Genomic DNA, 17,324 nt, shown 5'->3' on the forward strand with positions numbered 1-17,324 from the left:
TTCCCTTACCTGCCTGTCCCCTGCAAAAAGGGTACAGTAAATGTCACATAGGTTCCTCCTGCAACCTTTTATCCTTTATGTTCGTCCTGAAACATGCCTGTGGAAGGAGGTAAAGGGGAAAGAGACTCTTGTCAGGCCATGAAGGGGAATGAACTCAGAGGCACTACACTATGGCCTGTGTGTATATTGTTGAGGCTGACAAGTATGGGAAATTGCTTGGAGTCTTCTGAAAAAAAAAAAAAATCTTCAAATTATATTTCCTAAAGTTGATCCAATACAGTAATGCCTGTTTAGCTCCTGAAGCTTGAATAATCATTTTTTCAATTTTAATTTGTGTTGATACTTTAATTTAAAATATATATATGTATCCCCCCCAACTTTGTTGATATAACTTTCTTCTTATCTTTGCTTGCAAATACTTTCAAGCTTCTTTGTGGAAGAGTTCTTTGCATTGTTACAGTCTGTTGTATTCTGGACTCCAACGCTCCTATAGTGGAGCTGCTGGACATGAACATGAGTTGTAAGCTGAGAAAATTATAGCATCTGATTTCCTGACTTGGCTTTTAATTATAAATAGGTTTTGAGCCAAGGGTATGGTTATAATTTGAAGTATAATAATGAATCTTTGGGGTTTACTTTATAAAGGTTTTCAAAAGGGCATTCAGAGCACCAAAACAATCTCTTTTTAGACTGACAGGGCCTCATCAAAAGCCTATTGAAAACAGTGGGAATACATCCTCTCTTAGATTTCATTCAGGTCATAAATTCAGTTCTGCATAATGGAGTGTGTAAGCAATTTGTAAAGAGTTTATGAAGCTTTTACCAGTATCTTGTACCATATCTTTAGAAATCTAGGATCTGGAAGTCACCTGTTCTCCATTACATCCAAACATTGCAACATGTTTGAATTTTTGCCTCTTCAAAATCACTCTGCTGTTTCATTCTGTTATTCCCACTAGTTTGCTTGTATCAGTGTGATTAATCCAGCTTCCTCCAAGGGAAATTAAATTTTGAGACTTCGAAGACTGCTGTTCTTTGGAAGTAGTGGTTTCCAAAGTACCATTGAGAATGAAGAGGAGAAATTATCTGCACATGTAGCATGAGCATAGCTTCAGTGTTTTCTATGTAATCTTCAGGGTTTTTCCTGTGCAAATTGATGTAGAATGTTATTAAAGTGGTATATCAGAACAGTCTGGTTTAAGAGAGAATTTGGTGATGTTTAAGTTGTGTTATAATAGAGTGGTTCAACTGTTCAGTAATATGGTTAATTAATCTCTTCACTTTTGTTCCTTATTTTAGGAGCTGAAGGTTCTAAAATACAAGACAAGAAAGTCATTTCAGGACAAAGTAACACCGGAACTAAGCCAGGTACACCACTCCACATGTGTCGTGTTATTAGGTCATTTGCCTCAATGGTGTATGGAGAACAGCTGTCATCTTAGGAACTTTTAACATGTTCACTCTTATCCCTATCTTACTGTTTCAGCCAAAACTGGCATCAGTGACTGTATTTAGTTAGGCTGAAATCCCTGATTGTTTGCAAAGAAGCAAAACTGAAAATCTATTTTGGTACAGCTTAGGAATGAGGGTTTAGACGTGAGACAAGGCAACAGAAGCCACTATACTTGTGTGTATGCTTGCATGAGTATTATCTGCTGTAAGCAAAGATTTACAGCTTTTTATAAATGTGCTTCTGTGCAGACATTTCTTCACTTACCGCAAAGCATCCTTATTCTGTAATATGCTCTGTGCGGTGGGCAGAAGTTTGTCATTACTTCACTATACCTGATTGGTACATTGTGGGGACGTTGTGGGTACATTTAATTCCATGTTCACTTACACAGTTGAAAACATATGAACTAAAACGCTCAATGTAGTCCTTGATGCCACGAGTCTGTTGCACTTGCATGCTTAGACCAAAATCCAGAAGAACACTTAAATATCTAAATTCTGCCTGTATAGCAATTCAGGTAGACCCAAGCTTAAAATATGCAATTAATAATGATCTTTATAGATGCCTGAGGAAACAGAGGTGCTTATGGTGCTGAGGACTAGACACACTGTAAGCACGTTGTTTCAGCTCCTTGGCAGCCTGGCAACTCAGTGGCTGTTTTGTACTGACAGACTCCTCTGTGTCCCCAAATTGGGTACTTTTGGCCTGTGTCCCTAGAGGGAAGCAATCCAGTGCTGTCTGCATTCAGATCCCACCTCACATACTCTGCCAGGCAGTGCTGGGTCCAGCACAAAGCACAGCATTCATGGCTGCTCTCAGTCAGGCAATGGGAAAAAGAGAAGAGAACTTGGATAAGACTACCTACTTCTGTGGCAAGACCAGAACTTTTGGTGTTGGACAGTGTTCAATATCCACCCTATCCTCCAGTGGTTCAATTCCAGTTTACATTTCTCAGGAGGGTGTCCTAGCTGTTCCTATGTTCCATTCATCTATGCTGATGTGAATAAAGGAATGCAAAATTCCTGGGGCTGGAGAGAGGGAGGACAGAGGCATGTGTGCAGGGTTTAGCTCTGCACTGAACTGGGGAGAATCCACATTGAAGAGAGAGTTCCTGACTGAGATCTGGTGGTTTGATTTTTTTTTTTTTTTTTTTTTTTTTTTTGTGGGGGGGGATGTTTTTTGAGGGGTGTGGTGGTGGCTTGTGGGTGGGTGGTTGTTTTTTGTTTGTGGTTGGTTTGGTTTGGTTTGTTTTTTTAGACTGCATATGAATTTTGTGTCAAACAGTATTTTGGTTAAAAAACAAACAGTTTGCAGCAGGAGTGACAGCTGTCACTATAGACAGTGTCATTATTGGCTGCAAGGTGTCTACAGGCTGAACAAGTATTTGGAGTTCACAACAACTCTGAATGTGTGCATAGCAGCCCAAAGGGAAGAGACTTTGAGATCCAGGCAATGCATTTTTTCAAGTAATGCTGTGGCTTACATTTCTTTTTCCCTGCAGCCACCCCTGTGAACTAACATAGGAGCTGGCTGTTGTGTTCCACTTGATATCTCTTTTAGTTTCTTTAGTACAAGAAATTAGCACCCTGGGAGTCACGGGCAGAAAGGAAGGAGCCATTTGTGAGAAGAGATGGAGAGAATTATGGATGGAAATAAAAAATAGTAGTAGTCTGACTTTTGAAGTCACATTGAGTGCAGCTGTGATAGTAACCTAAGCCACAAGTATGACCATTGCTAAATTAGCAAAATTACAGCCTAATTTCTACAAATGTCAATTGTGCTTCAGAGTTCAGCGAGTATTAATTATATAGAAGATTTGAAAAGCTTGTATTTTCCATTTGTTAATGTAATTAGGGACCAAAAATGACTGACCTTTCAGTGCTGAATATCTGCAAAATACCATTCATGGCTTCTAAGCTCTTTTAAATGAGAAGTAAATTCTTAAAATTAATTTCCAACTAACCATAAGTGCTGTAAGTTAATGAAAAACTGTTTTCATATGTAGTTTAGAGGCTTAATTTCCAGTAAAAGGTACAAAATTAATTTCCCTTTTATATAGAGCTATGGCTTATTCCGTCTTCAAACATCCCTCTCAGGCATAATATTAAGCTGAGCATGAGTTCATGTGCATTGCATCATAACCAGCCAACTTTTACAGCAGCATGTGGGTCTTCTTGGAGTGTTCTCTGTAAGGCTTTGCATATGCCCAGTTATCAATTATTTCTGTAAGAACTGAGGAATAATTGCAGGATTTGTTGCAAATTACATGTTTCCCATCTCCTTGTGCAGCAACTCAAAGCTATTGCCTGATGACAAATGCGAGCAAAAGAAGAGTACAAAGTACCTTGTGTGTTTGTCCTGGTATTCCTACTGAATAAGAAATGCCAGTCCCCCAGGGACGTGCCTGGCGAGTTGTTAACGAGCAGAGCCATGAGAAATAAAATGGGGAGCAGACCTAGTGAACTTTCTTGTTCTGCCACAATTTGAAGCTAGTGAAGCTGTGTACCGGGGGTGTCAGCAAATCAGCTGGATTCAAAATGCAGTTGCTGGAGGTTGGGCTTGTAGCCAAAGTATGAAGGATCATTTATCAAGGCTTAGAAAACACATTTTAATTAACTGTGTAAGATTTGCACCAGTAATATATGCTCCAGCTTCTAGCAGAGCAATGGCAATGCTGGTCTGCTACACGGGTGTTATCCCCATCTCTCTGCCAATATTGATTTAGTTCTTTGTGCTCAGGAATGTATGCAAAATAGCTTGTTACTGAAGACATACTTACATACTCCATAGCTTGCGCATTAATGTGAATTCTTTTGGTTTGTTCTAACATCCCTGGGTGTTGGGAGAGAGGCTCTGTGTGTGAATACTATCAGGTGTGTGATATAGAAAAAATAATTGGATATCTTCAAAAAGCATGACAGAGGGCAGCTTTAAATATTTATTTTATTCCTTCTATTGCTTACCATTAGGAACTCTTAAGGGAGACCTGTTTCCCTGTCCATGTAAACCTCATGACTCTTTGAAGAATTGCTGCTTCTCCCTGACAGGAAAATATCTACTCTGAAGTAAAGATTAAAAAAAAAGTAAAAGGAAGGAGAATAGTACATTCTGAAAGAACGGGATTTTGTTATTCCCCAGTATCTCCTCATTCTCTGTCAGCTTGATGTTATGTTGACTTTGCTGACAGCCCTTGAAGGGAATTCTTGTTTTTGAGGGGAATTCATATTGGGTGTGCATTATTCCACTAGCACTAATTACTCATGCTACAGAAATTCATGTTTTGTGAATCTCCGTGCCAGCCACGAGAGAGAAGGAATATTACTACTGTTTTGATCTGTTTCTGCCTGCTGAAGAGACTGCATGCAATCAGCACATTTCTTAACTTCAGCCAGATGTTTATCTACACCAGACATCAGACAAATCTGTGCAATGCGTGGCCAGGTATAGTCTCATACATGGCAGCACTGTGTGCTATTCAACCAACATTAAAAGTTTGATCTGTACCTAGGTGATGGGTTAATTATCTTCATCTTTGCTGGTGACTTGTTTACTTGTTGCACCTTTCATTGGGACTATCATGTTTGAACATTCTTCCTACCAGCTATGCAATGAGTTTTCTCCTTGCAATTCTTACTTGGCATCGCTGTTGATGCTATTAATTGGGACTGTAGTCTCTGACCATTGTTGAGATGATAGTTTTTCACTGATGAGAGTTCAAGAATGTTAATAATTAAACTGAAGCTACTTGTCAGTGAACTCTTTCATCCAAGAAATCTTGTCATCCTGCTACAGAAACTTTTGTTAGAGTATGAAATGTGCATTACTGATTTTTTTTGTCTAATGCAAATAACTATTCAAAAATCTGTCTAGCACATCCTCACTTCAGGGATTTATTTTTGCATATATCTTTAACCTCATTTTTATGACCCGTTGTATTCTTTTGCTAGTAACTTTTTTCATAGGTATGCAGTCTATGCACTGAGAGGCTGACTTTATGTGTTTTTACAAATTGTTTACTCTTGTATTTGCACTGAATAGTGAAAAGGATCTGTTGTCTTAATTTTATGTGCACTTCCATGGTGACAGTATTCTTGGTAGTTCTTTATCTTAAAATACTTAAAACCCAAGTTCCCCTCAATACTAAAATAAATCAGACTATTTCTTTATACTCAGAAATCTTTTTTTTTAAATTTTTCTGTGGGTCTTCTTGTTTGCTTGTGTTTTCATTCAAAGCGGGCTTTTTCAGTGCTAATGAAAAAGCACAAGATGAACAGCTTTTCAGGTTTAAGAGAACAGGCAAAGGATGAATAGGAAATTAGTTTTGGCAGCATGCTGAGATGAATTGGTAACTTGGATTTTGTTCCCTTTTTGTCTGAACCAGGTCCACTGCTAAGGCTGGAAGTAGGGTGCTGCTAGCTGTTGAGCATTTTGCTGTTATCCAGAAAACTCACTGAGCAACTGATGCTTTTCCAACCAAGTCCAATTTTTATAGTCAAGCCTGGGCTCTGACACAAATTTTCGTATTATTCTTAGTCTTATTACTGTGATCCAAGTGGCCAGGTGAAGATATTTTTTAAATATATCATGTAGCTAAGTTTCAATTTACAAGGATAGTGGAGGAAATTATCACCGTACTTACTTTACTGGAATTATACCAGTCCATGCCTGTGATAAACTGTCTTAACATGTTCACCAGAGCTTTTAACACACACGCACACCCCCATATATATGTATCTATATCTGTGGAGATCAATTTCATGTTGTCTTCAGATGGTCAGCCAGAACTGCTACAGTGCTTTGATCCAAACTATTTTTCTTGAGTGGTGAGCTCAGTCAACCTTGTGAAATATGGCTTATTGACTTTTTTGAGGCAATACTGGTAGGAAGAAGACACTGCATTATAATAGAAGTTTCTGTGGATGCATTTTGGAGAGATGTTACGGAATAACAGACAGTATTTTGTCAGAATGCCCTCAAGTGAGCGAGTTGTTATAGGCTTGGAAACAAAAGAGAACTTCTTCCTGGGTAGGAATTCAGAGTTACAGCTTAATCCATTCTTTGGGAGTGTTTTACGTCTTTATAATTAGAATACATTCATATTATCTATTTTTTCATAAGATGGATTTCCAAAAATGCAAGCTACTTTGGAAGTAGAATAACTGGAGTTTTTTAATGGTCATTCTTCTAAAAGCTTGTTTATAGTACTATTTGATTTTATGCTATATGTCTAATATTTTCCTCCTCACTTCATTTGCAGACCATCCAACAATACTAAAAGTTGATGACAGGCAACGCCTTGCTAGAGAACGGAGAGAAGAACGAGAAAAACAGCTAGGTAAGGCTTACTCTGGATTCGGTGTTTTGGTTTTTTGTTTGTTTGGGTTTTTTTTTTGTTGTTGTTTTTTGTTTCGTTTTTGCTTTGTTTTTGTTTTCTTTTTTGTTTGTTTGTGGATTTTTGTTTTGTGTTTTGTTTTGTTTTTTGTGGGTGGGGGATGTTTGTCTTTTGTTGTTGTCAATGGATTTTTTGTTTTCTGGATTTTTTTATTTTGGGGTTGGGGATTTTTTTTTGTTTGGGGTCTTTTGTGTGTTTTTTGTTGTTTTTTGTTTGTTTGGGTTTTGTTTGTTTTTTAATGAACTATCATCTGCATATAGTGTTTTTCCCAGCGCATGTCTGGTGATTAATCATTCGTATAACTGTCATTTACCTATTACTTTACTTTCGTGAATATGAATGAAAAATAGGTTGATTTCTGAAATCATGCAAGGAAGCTTCACTGATGTAAATAGAATTTCAAGTTGTAGAGTTCTTTCTACCAATTAAGGTTAGACTTCTTAATATGCTGAATGCATCCTTTATTGTCATAAAATAGAATTGCAAAATACGTTGCCAATGCATGGTTTGAATTTTTCTACATAAGCTTGTATTTTTTTCAGGTTAAACCTTTAGTAGACATCAAGTAGATGTACTCAATATCTTACAAAATGTAACCTGTGCACGAGCATGCATAACACTATTCAAATGAATTGTGGAGTTTACTTAACAAGCAGCTGGTGATGGGTGATGAGGTGGTAGGAAACTTATAGAATATGTGAAGACAAATTGATGGCTTTCTGAAAACTACTTATATGCCTGATTTCCACAACAACCTATGACAATCGGGAGGTAGGGGAGCACAAGTATTTCCTATTATTTTTTGCACATTCACCCCAATTTCTTTGGATGCTGCATTGTTCTTATGGCTTGAGAAACAGAAGTTATTTCCATTTTCTATCTTCTGTAAGTTTATAGAACTATATCATAACTCCAGCCAGTGTTACACTGCTTTTTCTTACCTGGAGAACAGTGATTTATTGCCACTTATGTCTTAATGGCATTAATTTCCCTTCTTCTTTACAGCACCTTGTAACATGGTACTAGCCATGCATGAATCACTGGTGTTGTTTTGGAGCGGCAAAAGAAAGCTTTGGTTTTGGGTTGCTGAGGGGGATAACATGACAGGATGTTTGCCAATCCCTAAACCGCTGCTCTTGGAGTTGAGGCTGATGGTATGCATAGGCTTAGTTTCTTCAGGTTCCAGAGGATACTAGCAAGTTTTAATTAATTTTTCATAGATTACACTTTCATGTCTTGAATTTATTTTTTCAGGTTCAATCCTTGTGTAGTAACAATGCTTTACTCAAGTGTAGAGAGAGCTGCTTTTCTTTAGCTTTCCTGAACTCTGATTTTTCTACCTATTGATAAATGACTATCTCTTACTGGAAGGATATGACTTCTGTTGAGAAATGTCATTTTGTGTGATATATTTTAAAAGCAACATTAAATTGTAGGATTTTTTTTTAAGTTGACATGGAATCCTTCATTCCTGAATGGGAGAGTTCTGCATGCCCCCTGATGTATGAGTGTATTTTGTGTTGCACGAAGAATTAGTTTCAACTAACAAGAGCATTGGAAGTCATGTTGTACTTTCATCTGTATATTTGTCTTCTAACATTATGATTTAGGAGCTGTTACTCTTGAGATTTGTGTTCCAGTACAGCAAAGAAATTATTTTTACAATGACGTGCAAGCTTTATATTTTGTTTTTAGTGCAGAGTCTAGATAATCAGTCACTCATGTCATGTGAATCATAGCAAAGAAGTGCCTAAGCTGTCTATCTTAAACATCAAGTTGTGTAATGTCGTTACATAAATGTGTTTTGCTGAAAATTAGAGTTGGATTTTGTTAATACTGGGACATCAGCCATGAGACTAAAGCAACTAAAGGAAGGATATTTTTTAAATAGAATTAAGTTTGATTTAAGCTTAATTCCTCTTTTGATTCAGAGGATCTGTCAAGTTTAGTAAAGGCTTCTTTTTAAGCAGAAGTTGAGAATTTCTGTCATATCCTAAGTGAAATTATTCTCTGCTGCCAAAAAAATACAATGTTCAGCCCTGTAAGTGTAGAGCTTGTAGCAATCAGTAACCATTTTGTTTTGTACTTCCAGTAGCTTGAACTGCAGGAGGTCGTGTTATCTGTCTTTTCATGAAGATTAAGTTGTTTGACCCTTTTGAGATTATGTGGAGTACCAGTCTAATAATGATTATGTTTCTTTATTGGGCAATGTTCTGATGTTACAGGAGGATTGATTTGAGAACTGGTTTTGGCCCCTTTTGTTTACTCTCAAGCTTTTCTGTTTGTTTTTGTTTTTTCAGGTTCTGCTGTGCTGTGATAAATGTAGCTTTCACTGGTAGAATAGTTCAGTACGTGACTTGCTTTCACCCAGCAGTAGTATTTTAGCAGTCTTATTTTACTTACTATACTTGGGTCTCTACCTCTTCTCTTTTTAAGTTAGGGTTTAGAGAATATAAAAGATGAGTGCTATCTTTTTCCTCTGGATACATACAGCAGTTGTGTGGCAGGACTGTCAGTATCTGCTGTTTCCTTAGGATCATGTTATGCTACCTAATGGAAAAGAGTAAAAAGGCTTCTACAGAAATTCCCCTTTTACCTTAGTATATTCATGTCTAATTTTGGAACTCTTTTAGGAAACGTAGAAGGCACACAGGGACACATATGCTATTTTGGCTAATCAGCCCACAAAGAAGGAAGGATTGTTTAGTTCCTTCACTGTAGGAAAGGCATTGCTTTTGAAATGCCATCTGAATACTCCTGAAAGATAAAATTATTTGGCTTTTTTTCTTTGCAACACATATTTTTCATGACTAATAAGTTGTATGGATTTGGCTTTATTCTGTTCTTAGACGCACCCTTTCACGTGGGCAGAAATAAAGGAATTGTTTAGCAGCCGTGCTTCAGGACTTTTTATTCCCCTTACCATTTGGTAATTTTGATATGCACATTGAGACCTCTAAAGGATTATTAGGGTAATCTTTACCCTTTGATTCTATAAATAATACTTCCAATGTGTCACTTGCTCTTTAGTAATCACATTTGCGTTTTGTACTGGTTTTGGTAGCACTCTCTCCCACAGTGCCAGTGCACGAAGTTAACATCTGTCCGTTTAAAATACAAATATTGGATTTCTCTGTGTGAGACCAACCCTCGTGGGTTGTACAAGACTGGAATCCCAAGTGAGGCAGTGGTAGGTGAGGGTGACAGCTGTCAAAGGGGGCTGTTCTTCCAGGAGTGAAGGGAGCTGTCACACTTCGCCTGGCTCCAGCCCCGCACTGTGATTCCTTCTCTGCATGTGTCAGGCTGACTGCTCGCATTTGGCACCGGAGGCTGTGTGAGACACACATGTCAGAACTGAGTTGTTTGTGAAGGCAAGCATGATAGATGGCCTGGTCAAACTGGAAAAGTTCAATACAAGTTTCTGCTCTTTCAGTAGAGGGGCTTCACCTTTACCTCTGACATATTTGTTGTATGTGTACTGGCAAATTAAACAGCACTGAAGAGCATTCCCTGGTGCTGAAACTCAATTGTTCTTGCTATTAAACTGTTATGATGGATCCTGGTAGGGTTTTGACTCCAGCCCCTAGTTATCCCCTTGCTGATTCCCAGGCGAGGTTTGAGAATTGGCAGGAGAAGTTGATGGGCTTTTACTCATGTTGTTTGAGTACTATTGACACTTCTGGAGGGTAGAAGGTTAGTAGTACAGGTGAAAGTTTTTCTGTGCCAGTTGGTCTCTGGGCACATTCTATTTCTTAGCATAGAGCTGGTTCTCTATAATTGGAAAGAAAAATCAAAATGTGTTTTTCAACAGGAAATGTTACTGAGATTTTAAAATGGGTTTCATTCTGATGACCTTAAGTAGTGACCTAGAAAAGAGGAAGAGTTGGGTTGGGAATTCCTGTTTTTACTTTGTAGTATCTCAGTCCCTGGTTCTTGAGAAAACCATTTTAAATCTTCCATCTATTCATGTTTTACCTATGTGAATCCTGCATATGAAGACTGACCTTTTTCTATCAGTTATGATCCTGACAAGGACACAGGGCTCATTCAGTTTCTGGCATTGGGAACCTGCAATACTTACAATGCATAAGCATCAAAATAATATTTTAAAAGAACACATTTGAAAGTGATCATTGTCAAAATATCACTTTAATAAAAATTATTTTTCTTTTTCTGTCAGTGAATTTCTTCTGGTTTTTTATCTTCTCTGGCAGTTGGGGACAGAACTTTATCCAACATTTCCACAGTCAGAAGCCCCACAGAAACTGAGAATCAGTGGGCCTGGAATATGAATCATTCTGGGATATCCTCAGAAAACTTAAGTGTCAGAAGGGTTTGTAAGACAAGAAAACTATTTTTAAGGAAGGTTAGTTTAAAAATTTCTGGGCTGAATGTCCCTCAGAGCATGGCTATTGGGAAAAGGATGGCTTAGGCAATCTAATGTTAACTTCAGCTTTAATTACAGCTCCAAAGTTCACCTTTTAGTTTATTTAGTCAGCCATTTCTGTGGCCTAATGGAACATTCCCATTTTTAGGTACAGTTAAAGCATCACTGATCCATTTTTCTGCTAATGCAGCAAGGAGGCTATCACAGTCTCAGGCAGTGCGGAGCTGGCACAGTGAGGAAAGGTGAAATGGCGGTCAGAGGAGAAAGCGATTGCTGAGGTCATTGCTGTGAAGTCAGAAAATATAAAGGCTGGAAAGATTGACAGAAGCTATAGGATCTTTACTCAGGTGAGCTGTCTGTCCAAGGTGGATGCAAAAGGCAGACCAAGAAAATGCAGCGTAAGACTCATCTGCCTTCATATAGATAGTAAATCAGAAGTGAAAGAACTAATGTGAACAGACAGCAGAAGGGACCGGAGAAGAGCTGGGGGGACTTCCCTTGCTTCACATGGATAAACAGAAAATAGAAGCTTTGACACTTACTGTATGCTCCCACTTCCCTCACAGCCTTAATGCCCCTGCAAAGAATTGTTCTCTGTGTGCGTGATTGGGTAAAGAAACTATGAAATTATTTCCACAAAGGAAATGTGCGTGGTTTGCAGTTAACATCTATGTTAAATTAGTTAATTCTAGTGTAAAGTGATTGGTTTAAAGTCTTATGCATCTCTTAATATTGGAATGTTTCTCGATTGACCTTGGTTTTTTTTGATCTGTTATTCACTTCAGAGGTGCCGGAAATACAGCCTTAATTATGTTGCTTTGTAATGTAATCCAGTATTACTAGTTTACAAACAAGCAGAAGGTATTAACAGCATATCCAGGGCTCAATTTCTAAATCTTGTTTTTATGCTCTAATTTTGTGTCATTGTATCACGTGGCTGTGTTCAAGTTTATAGATTGTACTAAGTAATGAGACAACAAGGATCAGGTTGTGACTTTTCTTTGTATTTTCCAGTTTTAACGTAAATATTCCTATGTTATTTCAGCTTTCAACACGCAGGTACTAATTGAACAACAACCAAGCTTTCTTTGAATGATTCTTGCATGTTGTCACAACAGTGTGTGCTATTACAAGGGTATCGTGATGTTGTTACGGCTCGGTGCTAAGTAAAAGCCTTTTTGTTGGACTGTACCCATGCTGGAGTGCAGCATTGGCTCAATACTCAGCATAGATCTTAGCACAGCTTCTGGATGAGCCGTCATATAAGTGGGTTTTTTCTCCTTCCACATCCTGCAAGTTGACCACTCTTCCAAGTTGACCAGATCTTTTAGTGGTGTCTTTGGTTTGCTGCAGGCTCATGTGCTGATTTCTTCTATCAGCAATGCATTTGATGTATGTGTCTCTATGAAACATAGCTTGCTGTGCTTCTAGAAGCACACCTGTGTATTCAGAATAGGGCTTAATATTCTTATTTTTTACCTTACAGTTAGGCTTTTTTAACCCTTAAGTAAACTTCAGATTTTACACTAGAATACCTTTTGTTAATTTCTGTCTGGGGTAGCAGGGAAAAAAGTTTCTGAAAATTCATAACTAGGGTCATGAGAATGAAATGAAAAGATTATTTTAACCTTGTTTGTTTGGTGGTTTTTTTTGTGTGTGTGTGTATTTTTTTTTTTTTTTCCCAGAAGACATCATCGTATGTCTAAGGACACTAACTTATGTCACTGTATATACCTACCTTGTAGATGTCAAAAACCTGAGCCCTTATGTTCATGCAAGAATATCAGTAGTTCATACAGGAAGCAGTGAAAACAAAGCAGATATTCTTCATTGATTATCTAATGAAAGAAAATGTAGTAATTAATACTTTACCCCTCCCCTAACATTTAAAGGGTAGAATATATTATTTCCCTATCTCTAGAAAAAGTTAAATTCATGAAAATAGGTATTACGCAGATACATTGTAAATCATGCCTTTATATACTAGTGAAATACTTGATCTATGTATTAATAGCTTCCTCATGTGAACAGATAGGTATATATTTTCTGCCACCTTTTGGTTGTAACTTAAAGGTGGTGGAAAGAGGTAACTTTTGTATGTTTGAAAACAGATCTATTTTTAAAAATAATTTATTCCAGCCTAACACATCCATTTGCCTAGGTTAATTCATCACTAATGTATGTTTCTGTTAGAGGTTTAGCATTCTGATTGTCTTCCCAGCAGTGAGAGGGTATGTGAAAGTTAACTCTTACATACCGAAACATAAAAATGTTTTCAGTTCAAGTACACTATTTTCATTGTTTTTCTAAACAACATGACAGGCTGAAGCCTATGGCAATCATCACAAAAAATGCCCTAGGAAGACCTAGCCATTTACGTTAATGACAGAAAGAACAAACAGCCTCCATGTCTTTTATAGGCAGATTAATATTCAAGAGACATCAGTTAAGAAAGTTGTTGGGGTTCTGTTCTTTGCTTTTTGTAAAAATTTCTCATATCCTTCAGGAAGTGCTTTATTTTCGGTAGAGAACCAAAGAGCTTTTTGATGCTGGATTGCTGTTGTAAGCAGATTCTGGGCACAAAAGATCCAGAACATCTAAGGATCTGCAGATGACTTTTTTGTCTCACAGCAGCATCTTGTCTTGCTATGATCATTAGTGACTGTACGTAAGTGACTATTGAGTAAAAGGCAACATGCTGCAGTAAGATAGACTTTTGAGATACCTACTGAGGTCCTTAAGTGCTCCTAGCTTTTTCAAAGAGAAAGGATGTTTCAAAACTTCTGCAAAACAGTTTGACCGTTTTGAACAACTACATTGTTTAGGTTACTTAGTGTGTTGAGGGTCCAGGTAACAGGGCATGTACACTGTTAGTTTTTTTTAATTCTTCTGTATAGCACTGTGGTGACAGAATGCTGTATGAACCTAGAGCATTTCCTATGTGAAGGTGGGTCTAACTTAGATTGCTAACATATGATGTTGCATAAGGGAACAATTTAATTCTACTCTTTAATGTCTAGCAAGGGAAGCAAAAGCTTATAACAAAGATCAAGTTGTGCAGATATGCATGCAATAAATGAAATGCACTCCCGATTTCCTTCTAAGAAATATATGGGGGATAGTTCTCATTTTTTTTCCAAGATCTTTTTCTGTGATATTTACAGATAGACAAATAATCAAGACTTGAAAGTAAAACTAATTGTTGTAATTTGTGCATGTTCTAATAATAAGCTCATAAAATCATATAACTTTTTAAATTTAAAGTATTACAACTCTGCTACTCTAAGTATCTGTGTGATGCTGTCTGCAGAACTGAAACAAACACTCTAAACATTTCTGTATCAGAAATGTAATGTAGCAGTAGACTCGAATAGGAAACTATTTTGAAGATGGAAACTGGTAGGAAAAGGAAGTAATTATACAGAAAGAACAGAAGGAGAGAGTAATACCATATCCTCCGGGAATGTCATTTAACAGTTATTTAATATTACTGCAGTCTAGCACTAATGAACATTTGAGGAAAAAGAGGAAGATAAAAACCTAGTGTTGAAATGGGAAAAAAATTATTAAAAGTTTTTGTTGTTCACAGTGAATTATTAGTTAAGATCTGTTCAGGCCTGTAAACTCAGACCCTGAATGTCTCTCACCTTACTATTATGTCCTCATGAGTAATAAGCATGATTTCCCAGCCTTGCTGTGCCTTTTGTGAAAATTCTGTCTTCAGACAGGTATTCACTATATAGTAATTGGTTCTATTGATGGAGGAGAAAGGACTAATTTTTGGAGAAAATATATCCTAAGCTAAGAGTATGACTCGTCAGAGAAACAGGAATGTGTGATATTGCTCAAAACAGAACTGCAGAGATCTTTGAAGATGAGACAAAAACTTTCAAATTTGATTTATGCAGAATTAAGTGATGACTGAGAGCTTGGAGCAGAGGCTTTCATAAATCTTTGCAATAAAGAGAAGCCATATTCTGTAACCCTCCTTTTAAGTGTAGCATGTGCCTAAATTAATCTGGAGTCATAGTTTAGTGTCATCGAGGTGAAATCAGCTTCTCAGCATGTATTGCATTGATCTGTGAAATTCAACAAACTATTGAGCCCTGTATTGCTTCAGGAGAGCTCAGGCAGGCTCTGCTGCATCACCCAGCATCCCCTTTCTGCCCCGTGACTTCCTCTGTTTTCAGAAGCCCCTATACCTCCTTGACACCATATCTGTTCCCCCACCTGCCCAGGCTGACCAATCTCCACTAGGATCAGCTGCGGCTGAGAGTGTGGGAAGAAAAAAGACATGGAAGCAACCTGATTTTAACCAGATTGTTCTCTTTGCCCACCTGATCTCTTGATCTCGTGAGCAGCATTGTTAGAATGGGAAGGAGTACAACCTCAGGCTTTAGAGGAGGTCAGATGCCGCTCCTCTTGGTGTTAGCCAGAGCTTTGGTTGAAATCATCATGAAAGTCACCAAAATGGGTAAAAGTTAATACAATTTTTAAATGTGTGTGTTTTGAATAGGGAGATCTGAAGTGATCCTATCCTGTAATAAAAAGTGCTAACTTTTTCTGAAATTTTCATCTGAGATTCAGGTGAAAGGAGGAGTAAACATGAAATATTTGCAGTGCAGAATTCAAATATTAGTGATACTCTTTATTCTTTTTCTCCTTAAGTGTAAGCACTTCAGAAATGTATTTTGCTGGTTTTTAGATGGTATTAAAGATAATAAGTCATTGGGGGTTTTTTGGTTGTGTTTTGTTTAAGTAGTTGTTTGAAATTAACTGCGTTTCTGCTTTTAGAGAATATTATCAGCATTTGCTGAAGAAAACAAGAGAAATACACATTGAGCAAGTGTGAAGAACAGCACGGTCCACTGATTTGGCTGACCGTAGTTGGGCTGACCCTATTTTGCAAGCTGACTGTGCGGAAGCTAATAGGAAGAGCAAGGTTTTGCAAAAATCACTACATTTCTGGTGACAGGCTGACAGTGGTTCTGCCCAAGGTGCTGTTTAGCAAAGCTGGACTGTTGAGCAGAAGGCAAAGACTAAAAGAGAGAATGGTACCTCAGAGGTGACATGTCTTACACTTCAGTTGTTCAGAATGTAACCCAAATTGTTAGAAAACGTGAGCTCAGAGTGAGCCCTTTACTCAGTCTTCTCTGGACCTGGGCAATAGAAAGACAGCACCATGAGGGGTCAGGTAGTCCCAGGAGAAGGGCAGACCATAGTGAGAGTTATCTCTCTGTCCATCTATTCTCCTGGTGAGCTATTGGCTCCCAAGAAGGGGCAGCAGATGTACGTTCCTGCTTTACAAATTAGTCTTGCATTTGGGATATATTTTGTTTTGTAAGGTAGAAGGAGGAGACTTTGCAGTTTTCAACTGGCCTTGAGCTGCTTTTTTCTGCTGTGTTCTGCTATTTTCTGCCTTACTCTACAAGTTCTTCAAGTTATTTAACTAGTTTAGCATAGAAAAGTATTTCTATAAATGTTCTGGTTGCTCTTGCATTAGTATTTCACATTTATAGGTGTCACTTCTCACAACTATTGTTAGTAATTATCTAAGTGACTGCAGTGTTCCTTGTTTTTATAATTATTCTAGCTATGATTGTTAAATTTTCTGCGAACATCTTGCTGAACTTGCACCCGTGTTGCCAGGAAGTTGTCTTATGGTTACTTGTAGCTGCTGAAAAAAATATCTCTCTGGGAGTTTGCACAGCAAAGCTAAACTGCTGTTTGCATTTCCTAGCAAATTATTTGACATCTGAAATGGCAGAAAGCTCTTTTCTTAAGGGAGATGCTTGACATATGAACTGATCTACTTAGGACAGATTTTTCATGAGAGTGCATATGCAAATACGTAAGATTTAGAGTGCAATTTAAGGGAACAGAGGATTTGTTTGGGTTAGGCAGGCAAGTGCAGAAGAGCAGTTTGGTGAAGATGAGTCCTAGTGTTATAAAAAGTGATTGCAATGTCTGCTCTGAACACTTAGAAGCATTGTTTTTTTGTTGTTTGTTTGTTTTAGTACGTACTTGTGTCTACACAAATCTCTGTTAATTGAAGGCTGGAGCTGCTGTTCTAGAGTATGTGATTATAACAA

General features: G+C 37.7%; 1 protein-coding gene across 8 annotated transcripts in view; it reads left to right on the plus strand.

The window, feature by feature from the left end:
* The window catches only part of MAP7 (microtubule associated protein 7), a 118,967-nt gene that overhangs the window by 64,519 nt on the left and 37,124 nt on the right, over window positions 1-17,324 (plus strand). For 7 of the 8 annotated variants that reach the window (XM_071806503.1, XM_071806501.1, XM_071806500.1 and 4 more), the window contains exons 2-3: window positions 1,300-1,368; window positions 6,711-6,788. In XM_071806503.1, coding sequence (XP_071662604.1) covers window positions 1,300-1,368; window positions 6,711-6,788 — 147 coding nt within the window. The remainder of the gene's footprint in view (window positions 1-1,299; window positions 1,369-6,710; window positions 6,789-17,324) is intronic. The other variant, XM_071806507.1, reaches the window with a different exon arrangement.

The sequence above is a fragment of the Patagioenas fasciata genome, chromosome 3, assembly GCF_037038585.1.
Source record: "Patagioenas fasciata isolate bPatFas1 chromosome 3, bPatFas1.hap1, whole genome shotgun sequence".
Lineage (NCBI taxonomy): Eukaryota > Metazoa > Chordata > Aves > Columbiformes > Columbidae > Patagioenas > Patagioenas fasciata.